Here is a 27,638-nt window from a genome sequence, read left to right on the forward strand (position 1 = left end):
ATCAGTGTCCTCAGGAAGCACAATACAATTCCATATGCCGGTGACATTATGGATTGTAGATTTTTTCTCCCCCTTTTTATTTGTCCCTTAACTGTGGCAGTTTGTCTGTCTGTCTTTGAGAGTGGGGGACTAAAATAAAGAATGATTTGGCTTAAATCAGAGAAAGCAGATTATGTTGCAGATTATGTTGCAGATTATGTTGCAGATTATGTTGCAGACCTTCCTGAAGAAGGGCTTATGCCCGAAACGTCGATTCTCCTGTTCCTTGGATGCTGCCTGACCTGCTGCGCTTTTCCAGCAACACATTTTCAGCTATGTTGTAGATTAACTTTGCTCTGCTAAAGCTACTGTATTAATAAATTGTTAACTCTTCTGTTTATATTGGCATCGGCCATTGATTATTCACATTGTCTGGTTAGGAACCACTGGGATCAACTTTGATGGTCATTGAGTACTTTTATTTTACTTTGTTGCAAATACAGGAATAGAGAGGCTGATTTGATTTGGCTGCGTGCCCTAACAATTGGCTCATTCTCATCAAGAGACAACTGAGAACAACTGTTCATAAAAGTGTGTAGGTATTAGCCAGCACTCAACATCACGACACAAAAATATCCCCGAGACATGCATATCACCCAAGTGAAAGGATGAAATCGTGATACACAAAAATTGGAACTAAACAGAGACAAATTTAAGTAGAGTCTAACATTAAATTCTGAAAAAACAATGACAGTCAAGAAAACTTCTTTGGCAAATAGGGTTAAAAAAATCCAAAGGCATTTTATAAACTTAAGGACAAAAGGTAACTGGGTAGGAAATAGGTCTCCTCAAAGATCAGCAAGGCAGCCTTTGTGGTGTGGCAGGAGATGGGGAAGATACTAAGTTAGTATTTTGCATCAATGTTTACTGTGGAGAAGGGCATGGAAGATATAGAATGTGGGGAATTAGATGGTGACATCTTGGAAAATGATAAAATTACAAGGGAGGAGATACTGGATGCCTTGAAATGCATAAAACGGATAAATGCCCAAGTGTACCCCATAAATCTGTGGGAAGTTAGGGAAGTGATTGCTGGGCCCTTTGCTCAGATATTTGTATCATCGATAGTCACAGGTGAGGTGCTGGAAGACTGGAGGTTGGCTAACGTGGTACCACTATTTCAGAATGATGGTAAGGAAAAGCATGGAAGTATAGACCGGTGAGCCTAACATCGGTGTTAGTTAAGTTGTTGAAAGGAATCCAGAGGGACAGGATTTACATATATTTGAAAAGGTGAGACTGTATAGGGATAGTCAGCATGGCTTTGTACATGGGAAATCATGCCTCACGAACTTGATTGAGATTTTTGAAGAAATAAGAAAGGGGATTGATGAGGGCAGAGCAATGGATGATTCACATAAACATGAGTAAGGCTTTGACAAGGTTCCCCATGGGAGATTGATTAGCAAGGTTAGATCTCATTGAAAACAGGGAGAACCCATTTGGATACAGAACTGGCTGGAAGGCAGATGATGAGTGGGGCTGCTTTTCAGACTGGAGGCCTGTGATAGTAAGTTTGCAGATGGACCAAAATTGGTGTAGTGGACAGGGAAGAAGGTTACCTCAGAGTACAAAGGGATCTTAATCAGCTGGGTCAATGGACTGAGGAGCGGCAGATGGAGTTTAATTTAGATAAATGAAGGTGCTGCATTTTGGAAAGGCAAATCAGAGTAGGACATATACACTTCGTGGGACGGTCCTGGAAGTGTTGCTGAACAAAGAGATCTTGGAGTACAGGTTCATATTTCCTTGAAAGTGGAAAGTTGATAGGATAGATTAGATTAGATTAGATTCCCTACAGTGCGCAAACAGGCCCTTCGGTCCAACAAGTCCACACCGAACCTCCAAAGAGCAACCCACCCAGACCCATTCCCCTACATTCACCCCTGTCTAATGCACCTAACACTATGGGCAATTTAGCATGGCCAATTCACCTAATCTGCACATCTTTGCACTGTGGGGGAAAACCCAAACAGACACAGTGAATGTGCAAACTCCACACAGACAGTTGCCTGAGGCAGGAATTGAACCCAGATCCCTGGCGCTGTGAGGCAGCAGTGCTAACCACTGCTGCCTCACCATGGGTAGTAGTTTGGTATGCTTTCCTTTATTGGCCAGAGCTCAAATACAAGAGTGGGAAGGCCGCGTTGTGGCTGTGTAAGATATAGTTAGGCCACTTTGGAATATTGTGTTCAATTCTGGTTTTCCTCCTATCGGACGGATGTTGTGAAACTTGAAAGGGTTCAGAAAAGATTGACAAGGATGTTCTCAGGGTTGGAGGGTTTGAGCTATAGGGAGAGGCTGAACAGGTTACGTTTGTTTTTCCCTGGGGTGTCAGAGGTTGAGGGGTGATGTTATAGAGGCTTATAAATCATGTGGGGCATGGTTAGGATAAATAGTCAAGGTCTTTTCCCTGGGGTGAGAAATCCAGAATTGGACATAGATTGAAGGTGAGAAGAGAAAATTTTGAGAGACACTTAAGGGAAAACTTCTTCACACAGAGGATGGTGCGCATATGGAATGAGCTGCCAGAGGAAATGGTGGAGGTTGGTACAATGACAACTTCAAAAGTCATCTCGATGGGTGTATGAATAAGAAGAGTTAAGTGGGATATGGGCCAAGTGCTGACAACTGGGACTAGATTAGGCTGGGATATCTGACCAGCATGGATGGGTTGGACCGAAGTGTCTTTTTCTGTGCTGTACATCTCTATGACTCTAACCAAATTGTCAAATCAACACAACTGACATTTAGAAGAAAAGTATTTTTCCACACTATTTTCCTCCACACGATTTATCAAAATATGAAAAACACTGAAGCACTTTGTAACAAATCACTCTTAAAACCACTTAATGCCACTTGGGAAATAATTAGATAAAGTAATTATAGAAAGACAAGGAAATAGCAGGAAAAAAAGAGACTACATGCCCTTCAGTTATATCAAAACTCCTGCAACGGTCTTAATTTCTTGGGCGCTTCAATTCCTTTCTTGGGGCTTAAAATGCAATTACAAAAGCATTACAAAAGGTGAGAAAACTTAAATTATTTTACAACAGGATGACTCCAAATGATTCTCATTTAGTTGTAAACTGCATTCCTGATGAACAAAATGTTAGTAAAGCACAAGATACAATTCATACTGAAACCAGCATAACTTTTACCTTCGTTTCGCCTTGGGTGTCGAGGAATATAGTTAAATTGGAGATCTATCTGTCTATTTTGTCGGGCCTCTGCCCTGTTTTTGCTATGAAAGGTAGCTTTGTGCGCTTTGTAATCAATTTCTGAGCGAAAAGCATGAGTAAATTGCTCAGTGTTACAACGCCCCTCCTCACACAGATAGTGCTTCTCACGGAAATGATCACGAAGATAATCATAATCACTACAATAAAAGAAATTAGAATAGTTTTAGTTAATTTTACCAATAGTCAAGTGAACATTTTAGATCATAATTGTATAAATCAGAAGTATTCCAGAAATATTCAGAGTGATAATAGCAAAGCATTCCATAATTGGCCTCCGAGAAAATGGAACTTGGGGATAAAAAAACACCGACACTTTCATCCATCAACTGTTCACTAGAGACTTGAATTAGAGCTTCTTCAAAAGGAGGACAGACTGAATTCATGATGCCACCCCAATTCTTTCTCTCCGCCATCCAACACTCCTTTCACATTACAATCAGACCAGTAAAACAGCAGAAAATTAGGAATAAAAATGAAAATGTTTAACTTCAAGGTTTGAAGTGGAATGAAATCTTGTGCAAACACAACTGAGGAACAGCAGCAGATTCAGTCATGGTATGTCGTCACTTTGGATTACAATAGCTTGGTAATTTACCCTTCGTGTTTAAGTCTGTCATGGAACATAGAAAAGTACAGCACAGGACAGGCCCTTGGGTCCACGATGTTGTGCCGAGGATTATTCCTAATCTAAAATAAAATAACCTAACCGATGCACTCCTCAATTCACTGCTGTCCATGCGCATGGCCAGCAGTCGCTTAAATGTCCCTAATGATTCTGCGTCCACCATTACCACTGGCAAAGCATTCCATGCATTCACAACTCTGTGTAAAGAACTATCTCTGACATTTCCTCTATACCTTTCTCCTAATATCTTAAAACTATGACCCTTCGTGCCAGTCAATCCTGCCCTGGGGAAAAGTCTCTGGCTATTGACTCTATCCAGGCCTCTCATTACCTTGTATGGCTCAATAAGGTCACCTGTTTTCTTCCTTCTTTCCAGAGAAGAAAGTCAGAGCTCAGTCAACTTCTCTTCATGAGACAAGCCCTCCAGTCGAGGGAGCATCCCGGAAAACCTTCTTTGCACCCTCTCCAAAGCCTCCGTATCTTTTCTATAATAGGGCAACCAGAACTGGACACAATATTCCAAGTGGGGTCTCACCAGGAACTTGTAGAGCTGCAGCAAAACCTCGCAGCTCTTAAAACTCGATCCCCCTGTTAATGAAAAGGAAAACACCGTATGCTTTCTTAACAACCCTATCCACTTGGGTGGCAAGTTGAAAGGATCTATGCACTTGAATACCAAAATCCTGGTACTCCGCCACACTGCCAAGAATCCTGTCTTTAATCCTATATTCAGCATTCAAGTTCGACCTTCCAAAATGCATCACTTCACATTTATTCAGGTTGAACTCCAGCTGCCATTTCTCAGCCCAGCTCTGCATCCTGTCTTACAGCCTGCAACGGCCCTCGATACTACCAACGGCACCTCAAACATTTGTGTCATCTGCAAATTTACTAACCCAACCCTTAACCTCCTCAAACAAGTCATTGTTAAAACTACAATGAGCAGAAGCCTAAGAGGAGAGCCCTGCAGGACCCCATTCAACACTGATTTCCAGGCAGAATACTTTCCATCGATAACCACTCTCTGCCTTCTGTCAGCCAACCAATTCTGAATCCAGATAGTCCATATACACCACATCCACTGCTCAATCTTCATTGACCTGTCGAGTCACCTCCTCAAAAGAACTCAATAAGATTTGAGAGGCATGACCTGCTCCTCACAAAGCTACGCTGACTGTCTTTAATCATGATATGCTTTTCCAAATAGTCATAAATCATATGCCTTAGAATTCTTTCCAAAACCTTGCTGACCACAGATGTAAGACTGACTTGGTCTGTAACTGCCAGGGATTTCCCCATTCCCCTTCTTGAAAAGTGGAACTTTCGCCTCCCTCCAATTCTCTGGTACGACTCCCGTGGAGAGTGAGGAAGCAAAGATCTTCGCCAGCAGCTTAGCAACCTTTCTCACTTCCCGGAGCAACCTAGGATAATTCTGGTCTGGCTATGGGGACTTATCAATCTTAACGTTTCCCAAATTTCAGCACATCTACTTCATTATTCCTGATCTGTTCAAGCTTGTATCCCAGCTCCTCAAAAGTTCTCATTCACAACAAGTTCCCTTTCCTTTGTGAAAACCGAAGCAAAAACTCATTTAGGGCTTCCCCTATCTGCTCAGACTCGACTCAAGTTCCCTACACTATACCTGATCAGCCCTACCTTCTCCCTGATCATTCTCTTATTCCTCACGTATAAATAAAATGCCTTTGGGTTCTTCCTAATCCTTCCTGCCAAGCCTCCCTCTTGGCTCTCCTCAGCCCATCTGAGCTCCTTTCTAGCAAGCCTGTAATCCTCTAAGGCTATGTAAACTGCTTTCTTCCTTTTGATAAGAATCTCCTATGTTCTCATTATCCAAGGCTCCTTAATCTTACCCCTTCTTGCAGTCTCAGGGGGACAAATTTGTGCATCACTCGCAACAACTGCTCCTTAAACACAGTCTCCAAATGTCTGTTGTGCCTTTTCCGTGGAACAATTGCTCCCAATCTGTACTTGCCAACTCCTGTCTAATAGTGTCATAATTTCCTTTTCCCCAATTAAATATCTTCCCCTGCCAAGTGCTCCTTTCCCTCTCCAAGGCTATGATAAATGGGAGGCAGTTGTTGTCACTGTCACCAAAGCATTCTCCCATCTCGAGATCGGACACCTGTCCTGGCTCATTGCAGAGCACCAAATCCAAAATGGCCTCTCCCCTCCTCGAGGTAAAAACAATGACTGCAGGTGCTGGAAACCAGATTCTGGATCAGTGGTGCTGGAAGAGCACAGAAATTCAGGCAGCATCCGACGAGCAGCAAAATTGACGTTTCAGGCAAATTATTCCTGATGAAGGGCTTTTGCCCGAAACATCGATTTTGCTGCTTGTCGGATGCTGCCTGAATTGCTGTGCTGTCTCCTCCTCGGCCTGTCTACATACTGAGTAAGGAAAGCCTCCTGAACACACCTGAAGAAACGGCACCATCCAAACCATCTGCACCAAGGAGATTTGATAAGATTTATTTTCTGTACAACAATGGCTGTTGTCAGCCCTTCAGTCCAAACTGGCCCATGCCATTCAAAATGGGAGTAAGTGAGCACTTCAGAGTTGGATGAAGAGATTATGTTCGAAACGTCAATTCTCCTGCTCCTCGGATGCTGCCTGACTGGTTGTGCTTTTTCCGCACCACACTCTTCCACATGCCAAGCAAAATGTCCACATGCTAACTCCATTTCCCTACATTTGGCCCATACCCTTCTAAACCTTTCAGTGTCCGTGAGTTTGTCCAAATGCCTTTTAAATGTTGTCGAAGAGCTACTAAAACTAGGTGGTCTTTCACCACTCACCTATAATATTCTTGAGCACCATCAGAATCACAGAAGTGACAGAAATAGTGGTCCCTTCTTAAATGTTTCAACAGTTCATCATTATCCAGATAGCGATCATCACAGAACTTGCACAAAGGATGCCCACGATGTGAAGTATCATCTGGGTCACCATGCATTCGATGGCGTGCAAGATCTTTCCGATTATACCACTTGCGCTCATAGGTAAAAATCTGAAGAGAAAAAATATGAAAGCTTAATCGCAATGGTCTAATGTTGTTCTGTATTGCAGCAAATAAAAGGCCGTTTTCAGCAACTGTTATAGTGAGGCAAAGCAAAACATCTGGAATGTCAGCAAAATTGTGTCTGAACCAACGATCTTTCATATTCAAAACCACTCATCCGACAGAGCCCTCAGCACTCAAGCACTTCGATACAGAGGTCCAGTTAATAAGGAGTTAAAAAAGCTATGCACAAGATGCATCGTCTAATGAGACATCAGGCAAGAATTGTCTCCAGACAATAAAGGTGATAGAATGGATTGTATGAAACATTCTACATTAGTCATCTTTGCTTACAGGAAAGGGACTAAACTCATGAAGGCAATATAACTCTGTTGTCAACGCTAAGGGAAGAGTTTAAAAGGGTTGTTAACTATAGTGGTAGGGTAATTGGAAGAAATTGAGAAGGGGTAAATACTGAATTGTAGAGTACATCCACACAAGAGAAAAAGGCCTTTTGGCACATCACACCAATGCCAGTCAAAAAACATGACAACAATTCTAATCCCATTTTCTGGCACTTGATCCAGTGCCTTGGCATTACAAATGCACATCAAAATATTTGAACGTTAGTAGATTTTCTGCCTCCGCTACCCTTACAGGCTTTAAGTGCCAAATCCACATCACCTGAGTGAAAATGTTTTCCTCACTTTTCCTTTACTGCCCTCTACCTTAAATCTATGACCGTTGCCACTGACCTCTCCAACAATGGAAAAGTTTCTTCATATCTACTCTATGTCCCTCAAAGTTTTATTTATCTCAATCATGTCCCCTCCCAATCTTCTCTGCTCCAACCTCTCTTCAGAAGGGCAAGGCGAGCTTTGATGGAATTAGACAGGATATTGTACCGGTTGATTGGGGTTGTTTGTTTGCAGGCAAAGGGACCTCCTGCAAGAGGGAGGCCTTTAAAAGTGAGATAGCTAAAGTTCAAGGTCTATATGTTCTTGTGAGGGTGAAGGGCAAGATTGACAGGAATAAGGAATAGATTCCCGATGAAGGGCTCTTGCCCGAAACGTCAATTTTCCTGCTCCTCGGATGCTACCTGACCTGCTGTGCATTTCCAGCACCATTCTAATCTCCAGCAACTGCAGTCCTCGCTTTCACCTAGGAATAAGGAACCCTGGTTGACAAGAGATATTGAGGGTCTGACCAGAAAAAAGGAGACATGGCTCAGGTACAGGCAGCTGGGATCAAAGGAAATTCCTGGAGGTATATAGGGGATAGAGGAATTCACTGAAGGAGGATGTCAGAAGAATGAAAAGGGGGCACGAGATAGCCTTGGCTGAGAAGATTAAGATGAATCCAAAGAGGTTCTTCAAGTATATTAAAGGAAAAAGAATAATTAGAGAAAGAATTGGACCCCTCAAGGATGATAGTGGACATGTATGTGTGGAACTGCAGGACATTGGCATGGTCCTCAGAATATTTCTCCTCTGTTTACCACAGAGAAAGATATAAAGACTTGGGAAGTTAGTGGGCATATCTTGGGGACAGTCTGTATCACAGTAGAGGTGGTGCAGGACATAGTAGAATATACGAAGGTGGATAAATCTCCTGGTCATGACTAGATATATCCAGGAACATTAAGAGGCTAGAGAAGAAATTGCAGGGCCCTAGCTGATATTTTTGCATCATTTTTGGCCACGAGTGAAGTCCTGGAAGATAGTGAATGTTGCCTCCTTGCTCATGATGGACTGCAAATAAAAACCAGGAAACTACACAGACCAGTAAGCCTAACATCTATGGTAGATAAGTTACTTGAGAAGATTCTGAGAGATAAGATATACAAGCATTTGGAAAGAGGGTTTGATTAGGAATAGTCAGCAAGGCTTTGTGCGTGGGAGATCATGCCTCATAAATTTGTTAGAGTTCTTTGATGAAAGGAACAGGAAGGTTAATGAGGGCAGGGCAGTAGATGTAGCCTACATGGATTTCAGTAAGGCCTTTGGCAAGGTTCCACATGGTACACTTCTCTGGAAGGTTAGATTGCACGAAATCCAGGGGGAACTGGCAAATCGGATACACAATTGGCTTGATGGTAGGAAGCAGAGAGAAATAGTGGAAGGATGCTCATCAGACTGGAGGACTGTGACCAATGGAGTGCTTCATGGATCGGTGCTGGGCCATTGCTGTCTGTTACCAACATCAAATGATTTGGATGAGAATGTACAAGGCATGATTAGTAAATGCGCAAATTACACTAAAATAGGCAGTATCATTGATAGTGAGGAAGGTTGCCAGAAATTGCAGCAAGACCTTGATCAGCTATGGAAGTAGGCTGAGAAATAGGAAATGGAGTTTAATCTAGATAAGAGTGAGGTCTTGCATTTTGGAACATCAAATCAAGGTAGGAGTTTCATGGTGAATGGTAGGGCCTTAAGGATTGTAGTGAAGCAGAGGGACCTTGGAGTTCAGGTCAAGGTTCTCTGAAAGTGAAGTCACAGTTAGACAGGGCAGTGAAAGAGGCTTATAGTACACTGGCCTCCATCTGTCAGGGCATTGAGTATAGAGGTTGGGAAGTTATGTTGCGAATATACAGGACATTGGAGAACATAGAACATAGAACATAGAACAATACAGCACAGAACAGGCCCTTCGGCCCACGATGTTGTGCCGAACTTCTAACCTAGATTAAGTACCCATCCATGTACCTATCCAAATGCCGCTTAAAGGTCGCCAATGATTCCGACTCTACCACTCCCACGGGCAGCGCATTCCATGCCCCCACCACTCTCTGGGTAAAGAACCCACCCCTGACATCTCCCCTATACCTTCCACCCTTCACCTTAAATTTATGTCCCCTTGTAACACTCTGTTGTACCCGGGGAAAAAGTTTCTGATTGTCTACTCTATCTATTCCTCTGATCATCTTATAAACCTCTATCAAGTCACCCCTCATCCTTCGCCGTTCCAACGAGAAAAGGCCGAGAACTCTCAACCTATCCTCGTACGACTTCCTCTCCATTCCAGGCAACATCCTGGTAAATCTTCTCTGCACCCTCTCCAAAGCTTCCACATCTTTCCTAAAGTGAGGCGACCAGAACTGCACACAGTACTCCAACTGTGGCCTAACCAAAGTCCTGTACAGCTGCAACATCACTTCACGACTCTTGATTTCAATCCCTCTGCTAATGAACGCTAATACTCCATAGGCCTTCTTACAAACTCTATCCACCTGAGTTGCAACCTTCAAAGATCTATGTACATAGACCCCAAGGTCCCTCTGTTCCTCCACCTCACTGAGAACCCTATCGTTAACCCTGTATTCCGCATTCTTATTTGTTCTTCCAAAATGGTCAACCTCACACTTGGCAGGGTTGAACTCCCTCTGCCACTCCTCAGCCCAGCTCTGCATCATATCCAAGTCCCTTTGCAGCCGACAAGAGCCCTCCTCACTATCCACAACTCCACCAATCTTCGTATCATCTGGAAATTTACTGACCCACCCTTCGACTCTCTCATCTAAGTCATTAATAGAAATTACAAACAGCTGAGGACCCAGAACTGATCCCTGCGGAACTCGACTTGTAACTGGGCTCCAGGCTGAATATTTACCATCTACCACCACTCTCTGCCTTCGACCGGTTAGCCAGTTTTCTATCTAATTGGCCAAATTTCCCTCTATCCCATGCCTCCTGACTTTCCGCATAAGCCTACCATGGGGAACTTTATCAAATGCCTTACTAAAATCCATGTTTACTACATCCACTGCTCTACCCTCATCCACATGCTTGGTCACTTCCTCGAAGAATTCAATAAGACTTGTAAGGCAAGACCTACCCTTCACAAATCCGTGCTTGCTGTCCCTAATCAAGCAGTGTCTTTCCAGATACTCATAAATCCTATCCCTCAGTACCCTTTCCATTACTTTGCCTACCACAGAAGTAAGACTAACAGGCCTGTAATTCCCGGGGTTATCCCTATTCCCTTTTTTGAACAGGGGCACAACATTCGCTACTCTCCAGTCCCCTGGTACCACCCCCTTTGCCAGTGAAGACGAGAAGATCATTGCCAACGGTACTGCACTTTCCTCTCTTGCTTCCCACATAATCCTAGGATATATCCCGTCGGGCCCGGGGGACTTGTCTATCCTCAAGTTGTTCAAAATGTCCAACACATCTTCCTTCCATCAGGTATCTCTTCTAGCTTACCAGTCCATTTCACACTCTCCTCTTCGACAATACGGTCCGTCTCGTTCGTAAATACTGAAGAGAAGTACTTGTTCAAGACCTCTCCTATCTCTTCCGCCTCAATACACAGTCTCCCACTACTGTCCTTGATCGGACCTACCCTCGTTCTCGTCATTCTCAGGTTTCTCACATGCGCATAAAATGCCTTGGGGTTATCCTTGATCCTATGCGCCAACGATTTTTCATGCCCTCTCTTAGCTCTCCTAATCCTTTTCTTCAGGTCCCTTCTGGCTATCCTGTATCCCTCCACTGCTCTGTCTGAATCCTGTTTCCTCAACCTTATGTAAGCCTCCTTCTTCCTCTTTACCAGACATTCAACCTCTCTCGTCAACCAAGGCTCCCTCACACGACCATTTCTTTCCTGCCTGATAGGTACATACATATCATGGACACGTCGTATCTGCTCTTTGAAAAAGTTCCACATTTCCACCACATCCTTCCCTGACAGCCTATGCTCCCAACGTATGCTCCTCAAATCCTGCCTTACAGCATCGTAATTTCCCTTCCCCCAATTATAAAATCTACCTTGTTGTGCGCACCTATCTCTCTCCAAGAGAAGCCGCACTTGTTGTAGCGTGCTCAGATTTGGTCACCTTGCTATAGGAAGGATGTTATTAAAAGAGTGCAGAAGAAATTTACAAGGATGTGGCCTGGACTCAGTTATAGAGAAACGTCTGAGTTATAGAGAAAGGTTTGACAAACTAGAACTTTCTTTAGAGCACAGGAGATTGAGGGGGTACCTTATTGAGGTGTATAAGGTCATGAGAGGCATGGATAGCATGAATGCACTCTCACTTTTTCCCAGGGTTGAGGAATCAAGAGCTAGAGGGAGAGGGCATCAGTTTAAGGTCAGAGGGAAAAGAATAAAAGGGAACCTGGAGGGACAAATTTCTTTTTTTAAAAAACACAGAGGGTGATACACATACGGAAAAAGCTGCAGGAACAGTGGTTGAGGCAGTCCATTAACAAAATTTAAAATGCATTTGGAGAAATACATGGATAAAGAAAAGCTTGGAAGAATATGGGCCAAGTGCAGGCCAATGGAGTTTGCGTGGATGGGCATTTTGATTGGTATGGACAAGTTTGGACCGAAGGGCCTGTCTCCATGACTAATTTAAACTCTCCAGCCCAGGAAACATCCTGATAAATCTCCTGGGCACTCTCTCCAGTGCTATTGCACCCCTCCCAACCTTAGATTCTAGAACTGCACACCATGATCTAGCTGTGGCCAAACCAATATTTTTCACCGTTTCAGCATAAGCCCACTGCTCTTAAACTCTGTGCCTCGGAACTAATAAGAGCAAGTCTACCATTACCTTCCGAACCACATGTACATGCCTGTCCTCAAACCTAAAGGGATGTTTAAACATGCACACAAAGGTCAGACACCTCAGTCATGCCAAGGGTCCCACTGTTCATCATGCATTCCCTTTCCTGATTTGTCCCATCCAAGTGCACCACCTCTGATTTATACAAATTGAATTCCATCTGCCACTGAACATAACGTTTGGAGTCCAGTGATCCTCTTTCTGAGATATTTTGTTTCCTCTCCACAGACACTGTCAGGCTTGTAGAATTTCTCCAACAACTTCTAGTTGTGTGTGTTTCAAGTGTCCAGTAAGCATAGTTCTTTCTTTTATTCAAATAAATTTTGGAGCTGGCTTCCATCACAGGATACGTCTCTTTAAAAAGAATATTTCTAGCATATTGCAGGTCCTCTTTTGTTTGCCACTTATACAAAAGATTTGTATAAAAGGCATAGTTAGTAAGTTTGCGGATGATACTAAAATGGATGGCATTGCTAAGATTACAAACAGATCTTGATCAAATGAGTCAATGGCTGAAAACAGCAGATGGAGAAAATGCAATCTGGATAAATGCAAGCTTTTTACTTTGGTACAACAGGATTATACATTTATTGGTAGGGCCTTGGGAAATGTTTAGAATAGGAGGACCTAGGGGCTCATGTACGTAATTCCTTGAAGTTTGCAATCATATATTTGCTGGGTGGCTAAAACAGTGTTTATCATGCTTGACTTCATTGCTCAGGCTTTTGAGCGTAGGAGTTTGGAAGTCAGGTTGAGGTTGTACAGGACATTGAGACCTGTTCTGCAGTACTACGTTCAGGTGTGGACCATTCAGCACAGCCACTTTGGCGCGAGCGATTCAGTGCGACCCATTTCGGCATGAGCGGTTCGGTGCAGCTCTTATTTATTCCTTCTCAGGCTTAGTTACAAGCATTAATGAAAGCAATTAAAAAAAAATGTTTATTCTCTTTAGTAAAAATGTTAAAAAGAAAATAAAAAGAAAGAAATAAGGCAAATACACAATTGTTGATGGCATTTTAACGGGTTTTATTTTATTTTAATAATTTGTATATTAATGTTTTATTTTAATATATTTTAATAATTTTAATATTAGTTTAATAACTACTACTGAATAACTACAAAAACAGTTCTGCGCCAAATGGGTCTGCACCGAAATATATTTTATTTTAGTAATTTTAATAATAATAGTAGTTTCATAACTACTACAGAATAACTACAAAACAGTTCTGCGCCGAAATGGTCGCGCCAAATCGCTCGTGGCAAAGTGGCTGCGCCGAATGGCCCTACTCCGACTACGTCCAGTTCTGGTCACCCAGTTATAGGAAGGATACTATTAAGCTCGAGAGGGCTCAGAAGAGATTTACCAGAATGTTACTGGATCTGGAAAGTTTGAGTCGTAAAGAAAGGTTGGGACTTTTCTCATTGGAGCATAGGAGGTGGAGAGGTGTCCTGATACAAGTTTATAAAATCATGAGGGGTATAGATAGGGGTAATGGTAGGTGTCTTTTCCATAGAAGGAGCACATATTTAAAAGAGAGAGAAGAGAGATTTAAAAAAAAAAAGATACGAGGGGCAAACGTTTTACACAGAAGTGTGCGTGTGTGTGGAATGAACTTCCTGAGGAAGTGGTGGGATGCGAGTACAATTACAACATTTAAAAGACATTTAAGTACATGAATTGGAAAGGTTTGGGAGGGTTACGGGCCAGAAGTTTAGTTTGGGATTATGTTCGGCATGGACTGGTTGCACTGAAGGGTCTGTTTCTATGGTGTTTGACTATGAAGATGAATACAATTAAGCAAAGTTTTACAACAATTCAGAGATATAACAAAAATGTTTCATTTTCTAATTCAGGATAGTACGAGTACCATTTATTACTGAAAAGTAAAGTAGGCCACATTCTGAAAGCTCGAATATAGTAATCAATATTACACTTTATAATAAGGTTTGCTACATCCCAGATCTGCTAACTGAAGAATCAAGTATTAAAAACATTCTTTTGCAAATTGATCTCTACTGAATAAAATACAACATGTAGAGCCAAATAAGTCTGCATAACTGATATCATTAGAAAACCAATTTCTCGAATGGGAGTCAGATAACCTACCTGGAGGTGTCTTACACAAAGCTTACAGCTGAACATCTCATGCTGCTTTCTCATGTGATGTTCTAGGTCTTCAAAAGTATTAAATGGTCTTGACTCAGAACATACAGGGCAGTCATGTTGCAGAAGCTTCCTAATGAAAATTTTGGAAATTTCAAGATTATTAAAAAGCCTGAAAGGGAGTTTGTAACTTAGTTTTATTCTGTTTCTTGAAATGTATACTTACGTTCAGCATTCTGAAGAACTAAATAATAGTAAGGCATAACCACAATTTTAGAATTTACTCCACAAAACACTCAAATCCTGCAAGCCTACTTACTTTGACTAAACTTTTCATCATAAATCCTAACACCAACTTGTAAGTTTCAGTGTCAAATTCAGATCTATAGTGCAGGGTCTTAGTTTATTCAAGGCAATGCCTAAGTTGTGAGCAGAGGAGTTGATGGTCTATTGGTATTGGATTACTGATCCTGGTAATATCCTGGGAACCTGATGAAGAAGCAGCGCTCTGAAAGCTTGTGATTTCAAATAAACCTATTGGACTATAGTCTGGTGACATGTGACTTCTGACTGTCTACCTCAGTCCAACACCAGGACCTACACACCTTCAATAAAAAATGATGGGGTTCCCTTGTCTTTACTTTCCACTCTGCCAGTCCCACATTCATAGAATCATTGTCCCAATCTATCCAATGTTTCTTCATAGCTCAGACCCTCTATCCTCGCATCCTGACAAATCTTCTCTGCACATCTTTAGTACAAGCACATCACCACCAGAACTGCATGCAATACTCCAGTTGTGGCCTAACCAGCAATTTATGTAGTCCCAGCATAATTGTATTCCATGCCTTGGGTAACAAAGTGAAGTATCTCATATATCTTCTTAGCCATCTTACCTACCTGCCCTGTTACCTTCAAAAGGTCTGTAGATCAGCACAAGGTCCCTGTGGTGTTCAGTACTTTCCAGTGTGCTAACATTCATAAATGTAATCCCTTGCTTCATTAGTCTTCCAAAGTGCACTACCTCACCCTTTTCCAAGTTGAATTCATTCTGTCACTCTGCGGCCAAGTTGGCCAGTTTATCGATATCATCCTGCAGTTCACTGCCAGAGGGCACAGGTTCAAGGTGAGAGGGGTAAAGATTTAAAAAGGGACCCAAGGGGCAACATTTTCATACAGAGGTACGTGTATGGAACAACCTTCCAGAGGAAGTGGTGGAGGTTGGTACAATTACAACATTTAAAAGGCATCAGGATGGATATTTGAATACAAAGAGCTTACAGGGATACAGGCCAAATGTCAGCAAGTGGGACTAGATTAACTCAGGATATCTAGTTGGCATGGATGAGTTGGATGAAAGGGTCTACTTCCATGCTGTACAGCTATATGACTCAATCTACTGGTATTTTTCTGTTTTTACTGTAGATTTCTAGCATCCACCATATTTTATTTTTACTTTGTTTTAGGACTTGCATAGATTTACTGTTTGACAAAAATATGTTAAATATATTAAATTACTTAGCATTAAGATACATCATCACATTGCGATCAAGAATACAAAGATGCAATTGCGAATAGAGGGAGGTAGTTTTTTCATTTACAATGTTCCAAAAGCCTGTAAACGCAATTTACTTTCCACTTAAACCTTATACAGGTAGTGTTTATCAACCTTTTAAATGAAGATTCATAGAATTTCAAGGTGTTAATTCAATAAGCTAAATAGTATAACTAATCAAAATCATTTTAAGCCGTGAAAAAAAGTTTAGATATTGAGTTATCCATTCTATAATCACCAAAAACAGAGTTTAAGATTTTAAAGTTGCTTCCTTATCAGAAACATGAACGGGAGTATATCGTACAATTGCCTTTACAGTGGAAGTAAGCATATTTACAAACTAATTCTCAAAATATGTAATATGTCAGAATGGGAACAAAGCTTCTCTGACAGCTTGCAAACTTGTATTCAGAGGGCCTGGGACCTTAGCCACAAATAATAGAAACTTGAATTGTCACAAGATGACAAATAGTAGGTTAATCTTTACGTAAAGGGGAAGGTGACTGAGGGTGCTGGCAATCTGAAACTGGCAATGAACGCTGGATAAACTCAGTAGATCTGGGAGCATCAGCGAAGAGAGAAAGAGTTAACCTTTAGAGTCCGATATGACTTTAAAACTGAGGAAGCTCTACACCAGACTCAAACATGAATTGTTTTTCTCTCTCCATAAATACTGCCAGAACTGCATTGGTTTGTTTAAAGAGAGTTGGATTTTGGTGCAATTACATGGCTTTAGCCAGACCTCAGAGTCAGAGATGTACAGCACGGAAACAGACCCTTCTGTCCAATTTGTCCATGCCGACCAGATATCCCAACTGAATCTAGTCTCACTTGCCAGCACCCAGTCCACATCCGTTCAAACCGTTCCTATTCCTATACCTATCCAGATACCTTTTAAACATTGCAATCGTACTAGCCTCCACCACTTCCTCAGGCAACTCACTACAAATACCACCTTCTGCATGAAAAAAGTTGCCCTTGAGATCCCTTATCTTTTTCCCCTCTCACCTAAACCTTTGTCCTCTAGTTCTGGACTCGCCCACCCTAGGAAAAAAACTATTTATCCTATCCATGCTTCTCATGATTTTATAAACCTCTATAAAAGGTCACCCCTCAGCCTCTGACATTCCAGGGAAGCCAGCCCCAGCCTATTCAACCTCTTCCTTTAGCTCAAATCCTCCAATCCTGGTAACATCTTCTAAATCTTTTCTGAACCCTTTCATCTAGAACACTAGAGTCATAGAATCATACAGCATGGAAATAGATCCTTTAGTCTAACTAGTCCACACTGGTCATTTTCCCAAAGTACACTAATTCCACTTGCTTGCGTTTGGCCTATATCCCTCAACACCTTTCCAATTCATGTACTTCCAAATGTCTTTTAAATGTTTTAACTATACCTGCATCCACCACTTCCTCTGACAGTTTATTCCACACATGCAAAGTCAACCCCCTCACCACCACTCCCCACTCCCACTCCCTCCACCCAGAATGCTTACACTCAAACGAAAACTGTCCGAGCCTATTCAACCCATCTTTACAACTTAAAGCCTCCACTCCCAGCAGCAAACTGGTAAATCTTCTGAGCTCAATTCTGATCTCATTCCTATAAGGAGGATTTTGTGAAACCTGAAAGGTACAAGGATGTTGCCAAGGTTGGTGGATTTGAACTATAGGGATAGGCTGGGGTGTTTCCCCTGGAGCAATAGAGACGAAGGGGTGACCTTATAGAGATTTATAAAATCATGCAGGACATGGATAAGAAACAGAAAAGGTATTTTCCTTGGGCTAGGACAGTCCAGAACAAGAGCACCCAGGTTTAGGGTGAGAGGGGAAAAGATTAAAAAGGGAACTAAGAGGCAAATATTTCATGCAGAGGATGGTGCATGAATGGAATGAGCTGCCAGAGGACGTGGTGGAGGCTGGTACAATTACAACATTTAAAAGGCATCTGGATGGGTATATGAATAGGAAGGGTTTAGAGGGCCAAGTGCTGGCAAATGGGACTAGATTAGGTTAGGATATCTGGTTAGCATGGATGAGTTGGACCAAGGGGTCTGTTTCCATGCTGTACATCTCTATGACTCCATGAGCCCTCTCCAATTTAATAACATCCTTCCTATAAGAGGGTGACCAAAGAAGCACACACTACTCCGGAAGAGGGCTCACAAATATCCTGTACAACCTCAACATAATGTCCCAATTCCTATACTCTAAGGCCTGAGCAATGAAGGCAAGCAAGCTAAACGCATTCTTAACCACTGTCTACCTGTGACACAAATTTCAAAGAATACTGTACCAGGACCATGAATTGTCTCTGTTCTGAGTTTATCGTTCTTTCAACAGAAAGAAGCTAATGCAGGAGTTTAGATTAAATCTTTAAAAAGATACAAAGTACTTCCCTTGATTCACAATCACATCTTTTATCCTTACCTAAGACAGCCTCAGAGGAAGTGCAATGATTCTTTAGATTGATCCTAAGCTTAAGGGTTATCCTATGAGTTACCTTAGTCGTCAATCTTAATTGAAGGATACCACACTATCTGGATTTTAAAAGAATCAAGCGATTGAAACAAATAGATGTGTAGAAGGGAAAGATCAGCGCAATGAAGAAGGACATTCAACAACAAAAATTCAGAGGACGCTACAGTGCAGCTTACAAAATAGCATGGAGTTGTGCCGAATGGCCTGTTTCTATGCAAAACTCTCACTGTTTGTCATTATTATTCCACTGAATAGTTGGATTAAATAAGTTAGTATTTGCCCAAAAATGCATAGGGCACACTTTTCTATTCCTGGCTACACAAGAGTTATCTGCACATAGGGATAGAAACCAAACAGGATTGAGATCAGTCAGATAACCAGCACAATTCCATCAATTTTATTAGACATGAAAATTCCTCATGTATAGCTCCCGCCTCACCCACTCAATTTTCATCTGTACATGATCCAGCACGCCCAGGGAGAAAACCTTCAAGTGTCTGAATGAGCTAAAATTCCACATTTGTTTATTTTCTTTTAAATACTCACTCTCAAAGTGGATGTCACTGGCAAGCTTTAATGCCCAGAGGACAGTTCAGATTCAACCATATGGGTCTGAACTCAAGATGGCAGTTTCCTTTCCTGAAGGATATTAGTGAATCAGATGGGTTTTCCTAACAATCTCAATGATTTCATGGTCATGAGACACCAGGTTTATATTGTACTCCAATTCCACAATTTGATTTGGCAGATTTGAACCTAGGTACCCAGAACATTACCTGGACATCTGGAATAAAAGTCTAGCAATAAAAGCATAGGAAAACTAGTAAAAAAAACATTTCTTTATGTACAATGTGTTAATAATATCACTTTATTTTAAAATATAAACATCAAATACCTAAAATGGGCATGAATCCTCCCATCAGCAATATATATATCAAATTTTTTTTCATGATGGAACTGATGTGTTACTATTGTTGAAAATGGAACAACTTTTTTCATAAATACAACCTGTATGGAACAAAAGGAAAAGTATTCAAGCAATGAGCAAAATTTATATTGAATAGCTAACACAACAGCAAAGGTTTGCAATAAAAATAATGGTGAATTTAACAGTATTCATTTTGACAATAAACTGGATGACAATTTTTGACAATTAAAATGTTTTCCTTGTTGTCTTACTTCAAAAACTACTACGCAGGCATCCCGTTGAGTCAGTACTGTATTCAGGTGAATGAAAGGATGCAAGGTTAGGATAATGCCAACCACACCAAAAAACATAGGTCCATTCAGGCCTAAGTGATTTTAAGCAGAACAATTTCTCTGGCATTGAAAGATAACTTCTACAATTTCATTCCTTCACATAGTAATTATTTTAAAATTTCCATCTCCATTCTTACCCACTCTAAAATTACTTCTAGCATATGGTTTGTCATGAAATGGCAAATTTTAAGATACACTTTCTAATTCAGCATGCATTGCTCAACAAGGATTATTTTATCAGATTGATGAAAATATATTGTTACGTTTCCTATTCACAAAAGCCCTAGTTCCAGAAGGTGCTGCAATGTTTTGGATTTCTAAGCATTGTCAATTCCACAGAAAGCAAGTGCTTGTACTTTTCTCAAGGAGTCACCAAACCCAAAACGTTGACTCTGCTTTCTCTCCACAGATGCTGTCAGATGTGAATTTCTTCAACACAGTGTCGGATTTTGACGCTAGTAGTTTATTCATCACTAATTCCAGCATTTGGACTATGACATGACTACAAAAATCCAAAGTTCAAGACTAATTCACACAGTCGCCATTAAATCTTTGAGGACAACTTTGAGCATTGTACTGATTTACAGACAACAGAAGAAATTCAAAGCAGCCAAAGGAAACACTAGATTAGAGTTGTTTGACTAATTTCTAACAAAGAGCCCCACCCTTCCCGATAGATGATCGTTTCCAACAACCTGCGAAATCAAACAACTTCTCGGATTCCCATCGCCAGGAGTGGAAACGGCATATTACAAATGCTATCCCATTCCGATGAGGAGAATTCTAAAACCAAGTACCAACAGCCCCAGGCGGAGGTTCACAGTCACAGTGCATCTCACACACTTCCACCGAGAGGAACCAAATGACCGATGGCCCACAGCCAGTCCTCCCACCCCCAAAGACAGACTACCCAACACCCACATCCCGTTCTCTAGCCACCTTTTCCCTCTTATCTCCCGGCTCTCATACTCCTTTCCCCACAAAGTCCATGAAAAGCCGCTGTATACTTGCGGTAACATAAACGCCTCATTAACTGACTGGTCCGTCGGCCGAAGTGACCAGAGCCCCGGTTATGAACCTTTCCTGCACAGCCAGAGCCCAGTCCGTGCCCGCTCGGATACCGCCACCACCACCGCCACAGCCACAGCCACAGCCTCACCTTGTCGAGTTCGAGCCGACACACAGCGCAGTACCTCTGGCCACACAAGGCCCGCATCTTGGTGGAGCAGCGGTAACACACTGGGTGGTCACACTTGCCCACGGCGAAGATCTCCAGCTCCTGGCAGCACAGCACGCAGGTCTTGTCAGCCCCCGTTGGGCCCGACTCCCGGGCGCTGCTGCCGGAGGCCATGCCAGTGGCACCCGTCCCCGCCGCTGAACCTGAACTGAGCCCTTCCCCCAACACAAAAACCGGCCCGCCGTGACGTCACATCGACATCCGCCGGAAAGCGCTCCGCGCGGCCCAGCCTGTGACGTCATAAGCACATAGGGGCGGGGGAACGGATCAAATTTAAGAAAACATCCGGTGGAGGGAGAGAAATGTCAAGGAACGATACTTGTCGGGGTTGGGGTAGCGGGAAGTTAGGGAGTAAGGGGTCGTGGCTAGACGAGAGGGAGAGGAAGTGGGTTTAGGGGAAGAAAAGTGATGAAGATTGATGGGTAGGACAGGTCATGAGGACCGTGCTGAGCTGGAAGGTTGGAACTGGAGTAAGGTGGGGGGAGGGGAAATGAGGAAACTGTTCAAGTACACATTGATGCCATGGGGCTGAAGGGTCCTGAGGCGGAAGATGAGGCATTCTTCCTCCGTGGGGTCCGTTTGTAAGTGGCAGAAATGTCGGCGATCATGCGATTTATGCAGAGGTTGGTGGGGTGGAAGGTGAGGACCGGAACGGGGGGCGGCAAGCAGTGGTGGTCTGTCCTTGTTGTGGTTACTCAGGCACAAATTCAGATTCAATTTGATTCACATTTGAATTGAAAATCATTCATGTTCAGAATGATTCAAAATCTCCACCTGTTCAAGGCGAACTGTTGACATTATATCGGTCGCCTCAATTTCTCTAACCCCCCCTTAATCATTCCAACCTATGTCCCTGTGAAATGACTGCACTCCATGCTCTCAGAGGTAAAAACAAGGACTGCAGATGCTGGAAACCCGAGTTTGGATTAGAGTGGTGCTGGAAAAGCACAGCAGGTCAGGCCACATCCAAGGAGCAGGAAAATCGACATTTTGGGCAAAAGCCCTTCATCGGCCCTCCATACTCTCAGATCCAACCCTGACTTTGTAATTAAGCCTGCTGACAAGGGTGGTACTGCTGTTTGGTGAACTGACCTCCACATTGAAGAAGCTGAGCACCAGCTCTGAAATACCTTCTTCTATCTCCCCGGGCCATGACCCCATCATGGAACATTAAGCAATGGTCTACAATGGTCACTTTTATGAACTGGTGATCCCTACCCACCCTCCCCCCACCCCCTCAGCATGGGCCCCAATTATGCCTGTTTTTTTGAAGGGTACGTGGAACAATCCTTTTTCCAGTTCTACTCTGACCCCAGGCAGAATTGGGGCCCATGCAGGTACCATGGCCACCTCTCTGACCTGAAGGAAGACTGGGTGACCGCTTCGCAGAACACCTACATTCAGTCCACAAAAAAGCTCTCGTGAAGTTCAGCGCAAGTTGGAAGAACATTACCAAATTTTCCACTCGGGAACTCAATATCAATTTCAACAATTATGGGTCTTGAGACATTTTTTCCCATGTCCTTACCCCAGCCCCAACACACCTTGTTATCATATGGCTTTGCTATCATTACCAATTGTTAGCTACTAATAATCCCCATTAGCAGGCATTCATTCCCCTCGGCTGGTCATAATCCATTCCTTTATCTGTCCATCTCTTAGGGTTCTATTTCCACCCTTCATTTACTCCTTATCCCCACCCAAAGCCCCATCTTCTGCAGTGAAACAACTTTGTCCTTCAGTTCTGAAGAAGGGTCAACGGACCCGAAACATTAACTCTGATTTCTGTCCAAAGATGCTGCCAGAATTTTCCCACAATTTCTGTTTTCCTTTGTTTCTGATTTCCAGCATCCACAGTTCTTTCATTCTTTTTTCAAAATGTGATTTTGACTGATTCAGGTTCATGCACCGAATGAATCTGATTCAGTTGGAGATTACCTCAAGCTCCCATTCAAAATGATTGAATAGATTGATAGATTTAGATTCCTATCCAGAATGAATTTGACTCAGATTGAAATTAGGTGTCCATTCAGAAGATTTCAAATTGAAATAGAATCACATTCAGAATTATTGAGGTTGAGATTGATTCAAATTTGCTTTTCAAAAAAACTCAGGTGCAGAGCTTCTGTGAGAATGATTTGGAAATAGATTGTGGTCAATATAAATATACATTCAGAATGACGCAGATTCTGTTTGATTTGGATTCATATTCAGAATAATTCCGATTTATTCAGATTTGCATTCAGGATCATTTACATATATATGAGATTAATTGTATTTCACATTCAGAATCATTCAGATTTGTATTCAAAATAATTGAGATTAGTTTGTTTTCATTTGAATGTCAGGTAGTAGAACTCTTTTTGTTTCCCTGGGTCGAAATATCAGTTACTAAGGGATATAGGATCAAGGCAATAGGGAGTAAGTTTAAAGAAGACGTGCAAGACAAGTTTTTATACAGAGGGTAGTAAGTGCGTGGAATGTGCCGCCAGAGGAGCTGGGGAAGGCGAATACAATAGAGGCTTTTTGACAGATATATACATAAGTAGAGAGTAGAGGAATGTGGACCGCATAGTGGCAAAAGATCTTTAGTTTCGAAAGACATCATGTTTTAGCACAGTCTTGGTAGGCCAAGGGCCTGTTCTTGTGCTGTAATGTTCTTTGTACACATTTGGAATGAGTCAGATTCAAAAAGGTAGAGATTCAGATTAATTCAAAATCATATACATAATGATGTTCATTGAGATTGAGTCAGATTCACATTGGTTCAGATTCTGATTAAGATTGATCCAGATTCAAAGTGATTTAGATTTAATTTTGATTTGTTCTGATTCGCATTCAGAATTATTGTTGTTCAGACTGATTCAAATTCATTCAATATGTTAAAATTCAGATTGAGATTGTTTCAGGTTTGCATTTAAAATGATTTGGTTTCAAATCGAGATTGATTTATATGCATATTCTGACTGATTCAACTTTATTGGACTAATCTGGAAAGTGTGTAGGAAAGATTTACAAGGCCAAAGGGTTGAGTTATAATGACAGGATTTGAACCCAGATGTCAAGAAGATTCTCTCGGTCTTTGGATTAATAGCCCTTGGGAATGCCACTAGGCCATCACACTTCTGCTGTTTGATTTGAGTCTGTATGGGGCCTCATCTGCAGTGTTCTTTCTTTGTATGAAGGTTTCCATCATGGCTTCGTCCATAATTTGTCTTCATTATCTGAACCACAACATTAAAATTCTTCATATCTCCTTTGCTGTCTACGAGTAACTATTCAGTTCTGTCGGCCCAATGATAACACCTTTAACTACTCATTGGCATTCCATCAGTAGATTTTTCTATCTTTAGAGAATATTGAAGTTATATTTAAAAAAAAATTAGAACTGTAGTGTTTGAATATTTGAATGTTTGTTGTCTGATTTGCTCAGTCTCCTCAAATGGGGACAATTTCTCTTCCTTTGACCTCTGCCAGACTCATTGTCCCATCCTTTTGATCTTTGCCTCAGCTAAAAAAAACAGCAGCCACAGCTTTTATTTCCTCAAAAGATCTACATAACTCCAGACAAGGTCTTGGGAACCTTTTTAGCACCTCCTCAGTTTCCTCCACACAGTCTTTAAATTGCAAAGTGTAAGAGGGCATTGTGATCGCATTATGAAAAGATACATCATGTTATTAAATTGGAAAGGGTGCGAAAAAGATTTAAAGGGATGTTGCCAAAACTAGAGGGTCTGAGTTATATGGAGTGGCTGGATAGGCTGGGACATCTTTCCCCATAGCGTCAGACACTGATGGGTGACCTTACAGACATTTATAAAATCGCGAGGGACATAGACAATAGTCAAGGTCGTTTTTTCCCAGGGTGGGGAGTCTGAAATTTAGAAGATATAGGTTTGCGGTGAGTGGGGGAAGACTCAAAAAGGTTCTGAGGGGCAACCTTTTCCCACAGAAGGTGGTGCATATATGAATTGAGCTGCCAGAGAAATTGGTAAAGACAGGTACAATTAGAACAATTAAAAGACATTTGGACAGGTACTTGGAAAGGAAAGGTTTAGAGAGATATGAGGCAAACACAGGCAAGTTCAGTTCAGTTTAGAAAACCTGGTTGGCATGGATAAGTTGAACCGAGAGGTCTATTTCCATGCTGTATGACTCCATGAAGAAATAAGGGTGAAACATGTGGGATAGATATGAAAAAAATTAGCTTGAATGTTACTTTTCAGTAAAACCTACAACAAGCTGCATTTTTCTAAAGACTAAAAGAACCTGGCATGACATGGCAAAGTCTCTTCAATAAATTGAAATTGCTGCTATAGTTTAGAAACAACAAAAAGCTGCCATTCTTATGATGACAGCTGGCATCAGTGTACAATGTTGGATCAGCTAATTAAAACTGCAAACTGGTGTAGGAAGATTAGGTCCTAATTCTTATGCTCTTACTGAATGCACTACCATGACTAAACAGTTTGGCAAACACGATTGTTAAGTAGGCCTGGTTTTTCAATTTTTGTTTAAAGAAAAGTATGGAAATTGAAATGGAGAGGCTAATTACAGTAGAATTAGCCTACTTACCAAATTACAGAATTGTAACAACACATACGGAGGCTATTCAGCCCATTATCAGCATCAGTTCTTCAAACGAGCATCATAACCCAGTGCCAATCTCCTACTATTTCCCATATCCTGGCACAGTATTACTAACCAAATAATCATCCAATCAGATTAGAACAAGAGATTAGTGTGTTGCCTCCCAGGTGCCAGGATTCGTGATGTCCTAGATCGTGTTTTGGGGATCCTTGAGGAGCAGCCACAATTCGTAGTCCACATAGGCACTAACTAGATAGGTAAGAAAAGGGATGAGGATTTAAGGCAGAAATTCAGGGAGCTAGGGTGGAAGCTTAGAACTAAAGCAAAGAGAGTTGTTATCTGTGGTTTGTTGCCTGTGCCACGTACTAGCGAGGTGAGGAATAGGGAGAGAGAGGAGTTGAACATGTGGCTATATAGATGGTGCAGGAGGGAATGTTTTGGGTACCTGGATAATTTGGGCTCATTCTGGGGTAGTTGGGATCTCTACAAACAGGATGGTCTACTCCTGAACCAGAAGAGTACCAATATCCTAGGGAGGATGTTTGCTAATGCTCTTCGGGAGGGTTTAAGCTAATTCAGCAGGGAATGGGAACCTAAATTGTAGTACCAATGTCCAGGAGGTTGAGTGTAGTGAGGTCAGAAATGAAGTTTCAAGGTCGCAAGAGTTCACAGGAAAGCAGGAAAATGGTTTGAAGTGTGTCTACTTCAGCGCCAGGAACATCTGGAATAAGGTAGGTGAACTTGCAACATGGCTTAGTACCTGGGACTTCAATGTTGTGGCCATTTTGGAGATATCGATAGAGCAAGGAGAGGAATGGTTGTTGCAGGTTCTAGGATTTACATGTTTCAGTAAGAACAGAGAAGATGGTAAAAGAGGGGGAGGTGTGGCATTGTAGTCAAGGACAGTATTACGGTGACAGAAAGGACATTTGAGGACTCATATCCTGAGGTAGTATGGGCTGAGGTTAGTAACAGGCAAGGAGAGGTCACCCTGTTGGGAGCTTTCTATAGGCCTCCAAATAGTTCCAGAGATTTAGAGGAAAGGATAGCAAAGATGATTCTGGATAGGAGCAAGAGTAACAGGGTAGTTGTTATGGGTCTTTAACTTTCCAAATATTGACTGGAATGGTTCAAGTACTTCAGATGGGTCAGTTTTTGTCCAATGTGTTTAGGAGGGTTTCCTGATACAGTATGTAGACAGGCCAACAAGGGGCAAGGCCAGATTGGATTTGGTATTGGGTAATGAACCAAATAATCGAAATAATAAGGGGTTCGATTTAAAGATAGATGAGCACTTTGGTGATAGTGACCGCAATTCAGTTAGGTTTACTTTAGCAGTGGAAAGGGATAGATATGTAACAAAGGGCAAAAATTATTGCTGGGGTGGAAGGCAATTATGATGCAGTTAAGCAAGATTTAAATGCATAGAATGGGGAAAGAAACGGCAGGGGATGGGCACAATTGAAATGTGGAGCTTATTCAAGGAACAGCTATTGCCTGTTCTTGATAAGTATGTACCTGTCAGGCAGGGAGGAAGTTGTCAAGCGAGGGACCGTGGTTTATTAAAGAAGTTGAATTTCTTGTCAAGAGGAAGAAGAAGGCTTATGTTAGGATGAGACATAAAGGCTCAGTTAGGGTGCTTGAGAGTTACAAGTTAGCCAGGAAAGACCTAAAGAAAGAGCTAGGAAGGGATATGAGAAATCATTGGCAGATAGGATCAAGGAAAACCCTAAAGCTTTCTATAGGTATATCAGGAATAAAAGAACTAAAGAAAGATTAGGGCCAATCAAGGACAGTAGTGAGAAGTTGTGCATGAATCGGAAGAGATAGGGGAAGTGCTAAAGTAATATTTTTCATCAGTATTCACACTGAAAAAAGACAATATTGTCGAGAGCACTGAGATACAGACA

At 41.9% G+C, this 27,638-nt stretch overlaps 1 protein-coding gene across 2 annotated transcripts in view; it reads right to left on the bottom strand.

Annotated features, from left to right (window-relative positions):
- The window catches only part of znf598 (zinc finger protein 598), a 72,641-nt gene extending 51,327 nt beyond the window's left edge, over positions 1-21,314 (bottom strand). The window contains exons 1-5 of one of the 2 annotated variants that reach the window (XM_043711100.1): positions 21,061-21,314; positions 19,537-19,649; positions 14,606-14,735; positions 6,721-6,932; positions 3,201-3,418 (exon numbers count right to left, since the gene is read on the bottom strand). In XM_043711100.1, the coding sequence (XP_043567035.1) occupies positions 3,201-3,418; positions 6,721-6,932; positions 14,606-14,735; positions 19,537-19,649; positions 21,061-21,252 (865 nt within the window). In that variant the 5' untranslated portion in view covers positions 21,253-21,314. The remainder of the gene's footprint in view (positions 1-3,200; positions 3,419-6,720; positions 6,933-14,605; positions 14,736-19,536; positions 19,650-21,060) is intronic. The other variant, XM_043711101.1, reaches the window with a different exon arrangement.
- Positions 21,315-27,638: the final 6,324 nt, after the last annotated feature.

The sequence above is a fragment of the Chiloscyllium plagiosum genome, chromosome 21 (genome assembly GCF_004010195.1).
Source record: "Chiloscyllium plagiosum isolate BGI_BamShark_2017 chromosome 21, ASM401019v2, whole genome shotgun sequence".
Classification (NCBI taxonomy): Eukaryota; Metazoa; Chordata; class Chondrichthyes; order Orectolobiformes; family Hemiscylliidae; genus Chiloscyllium; species Chiloscyllium plagiosum.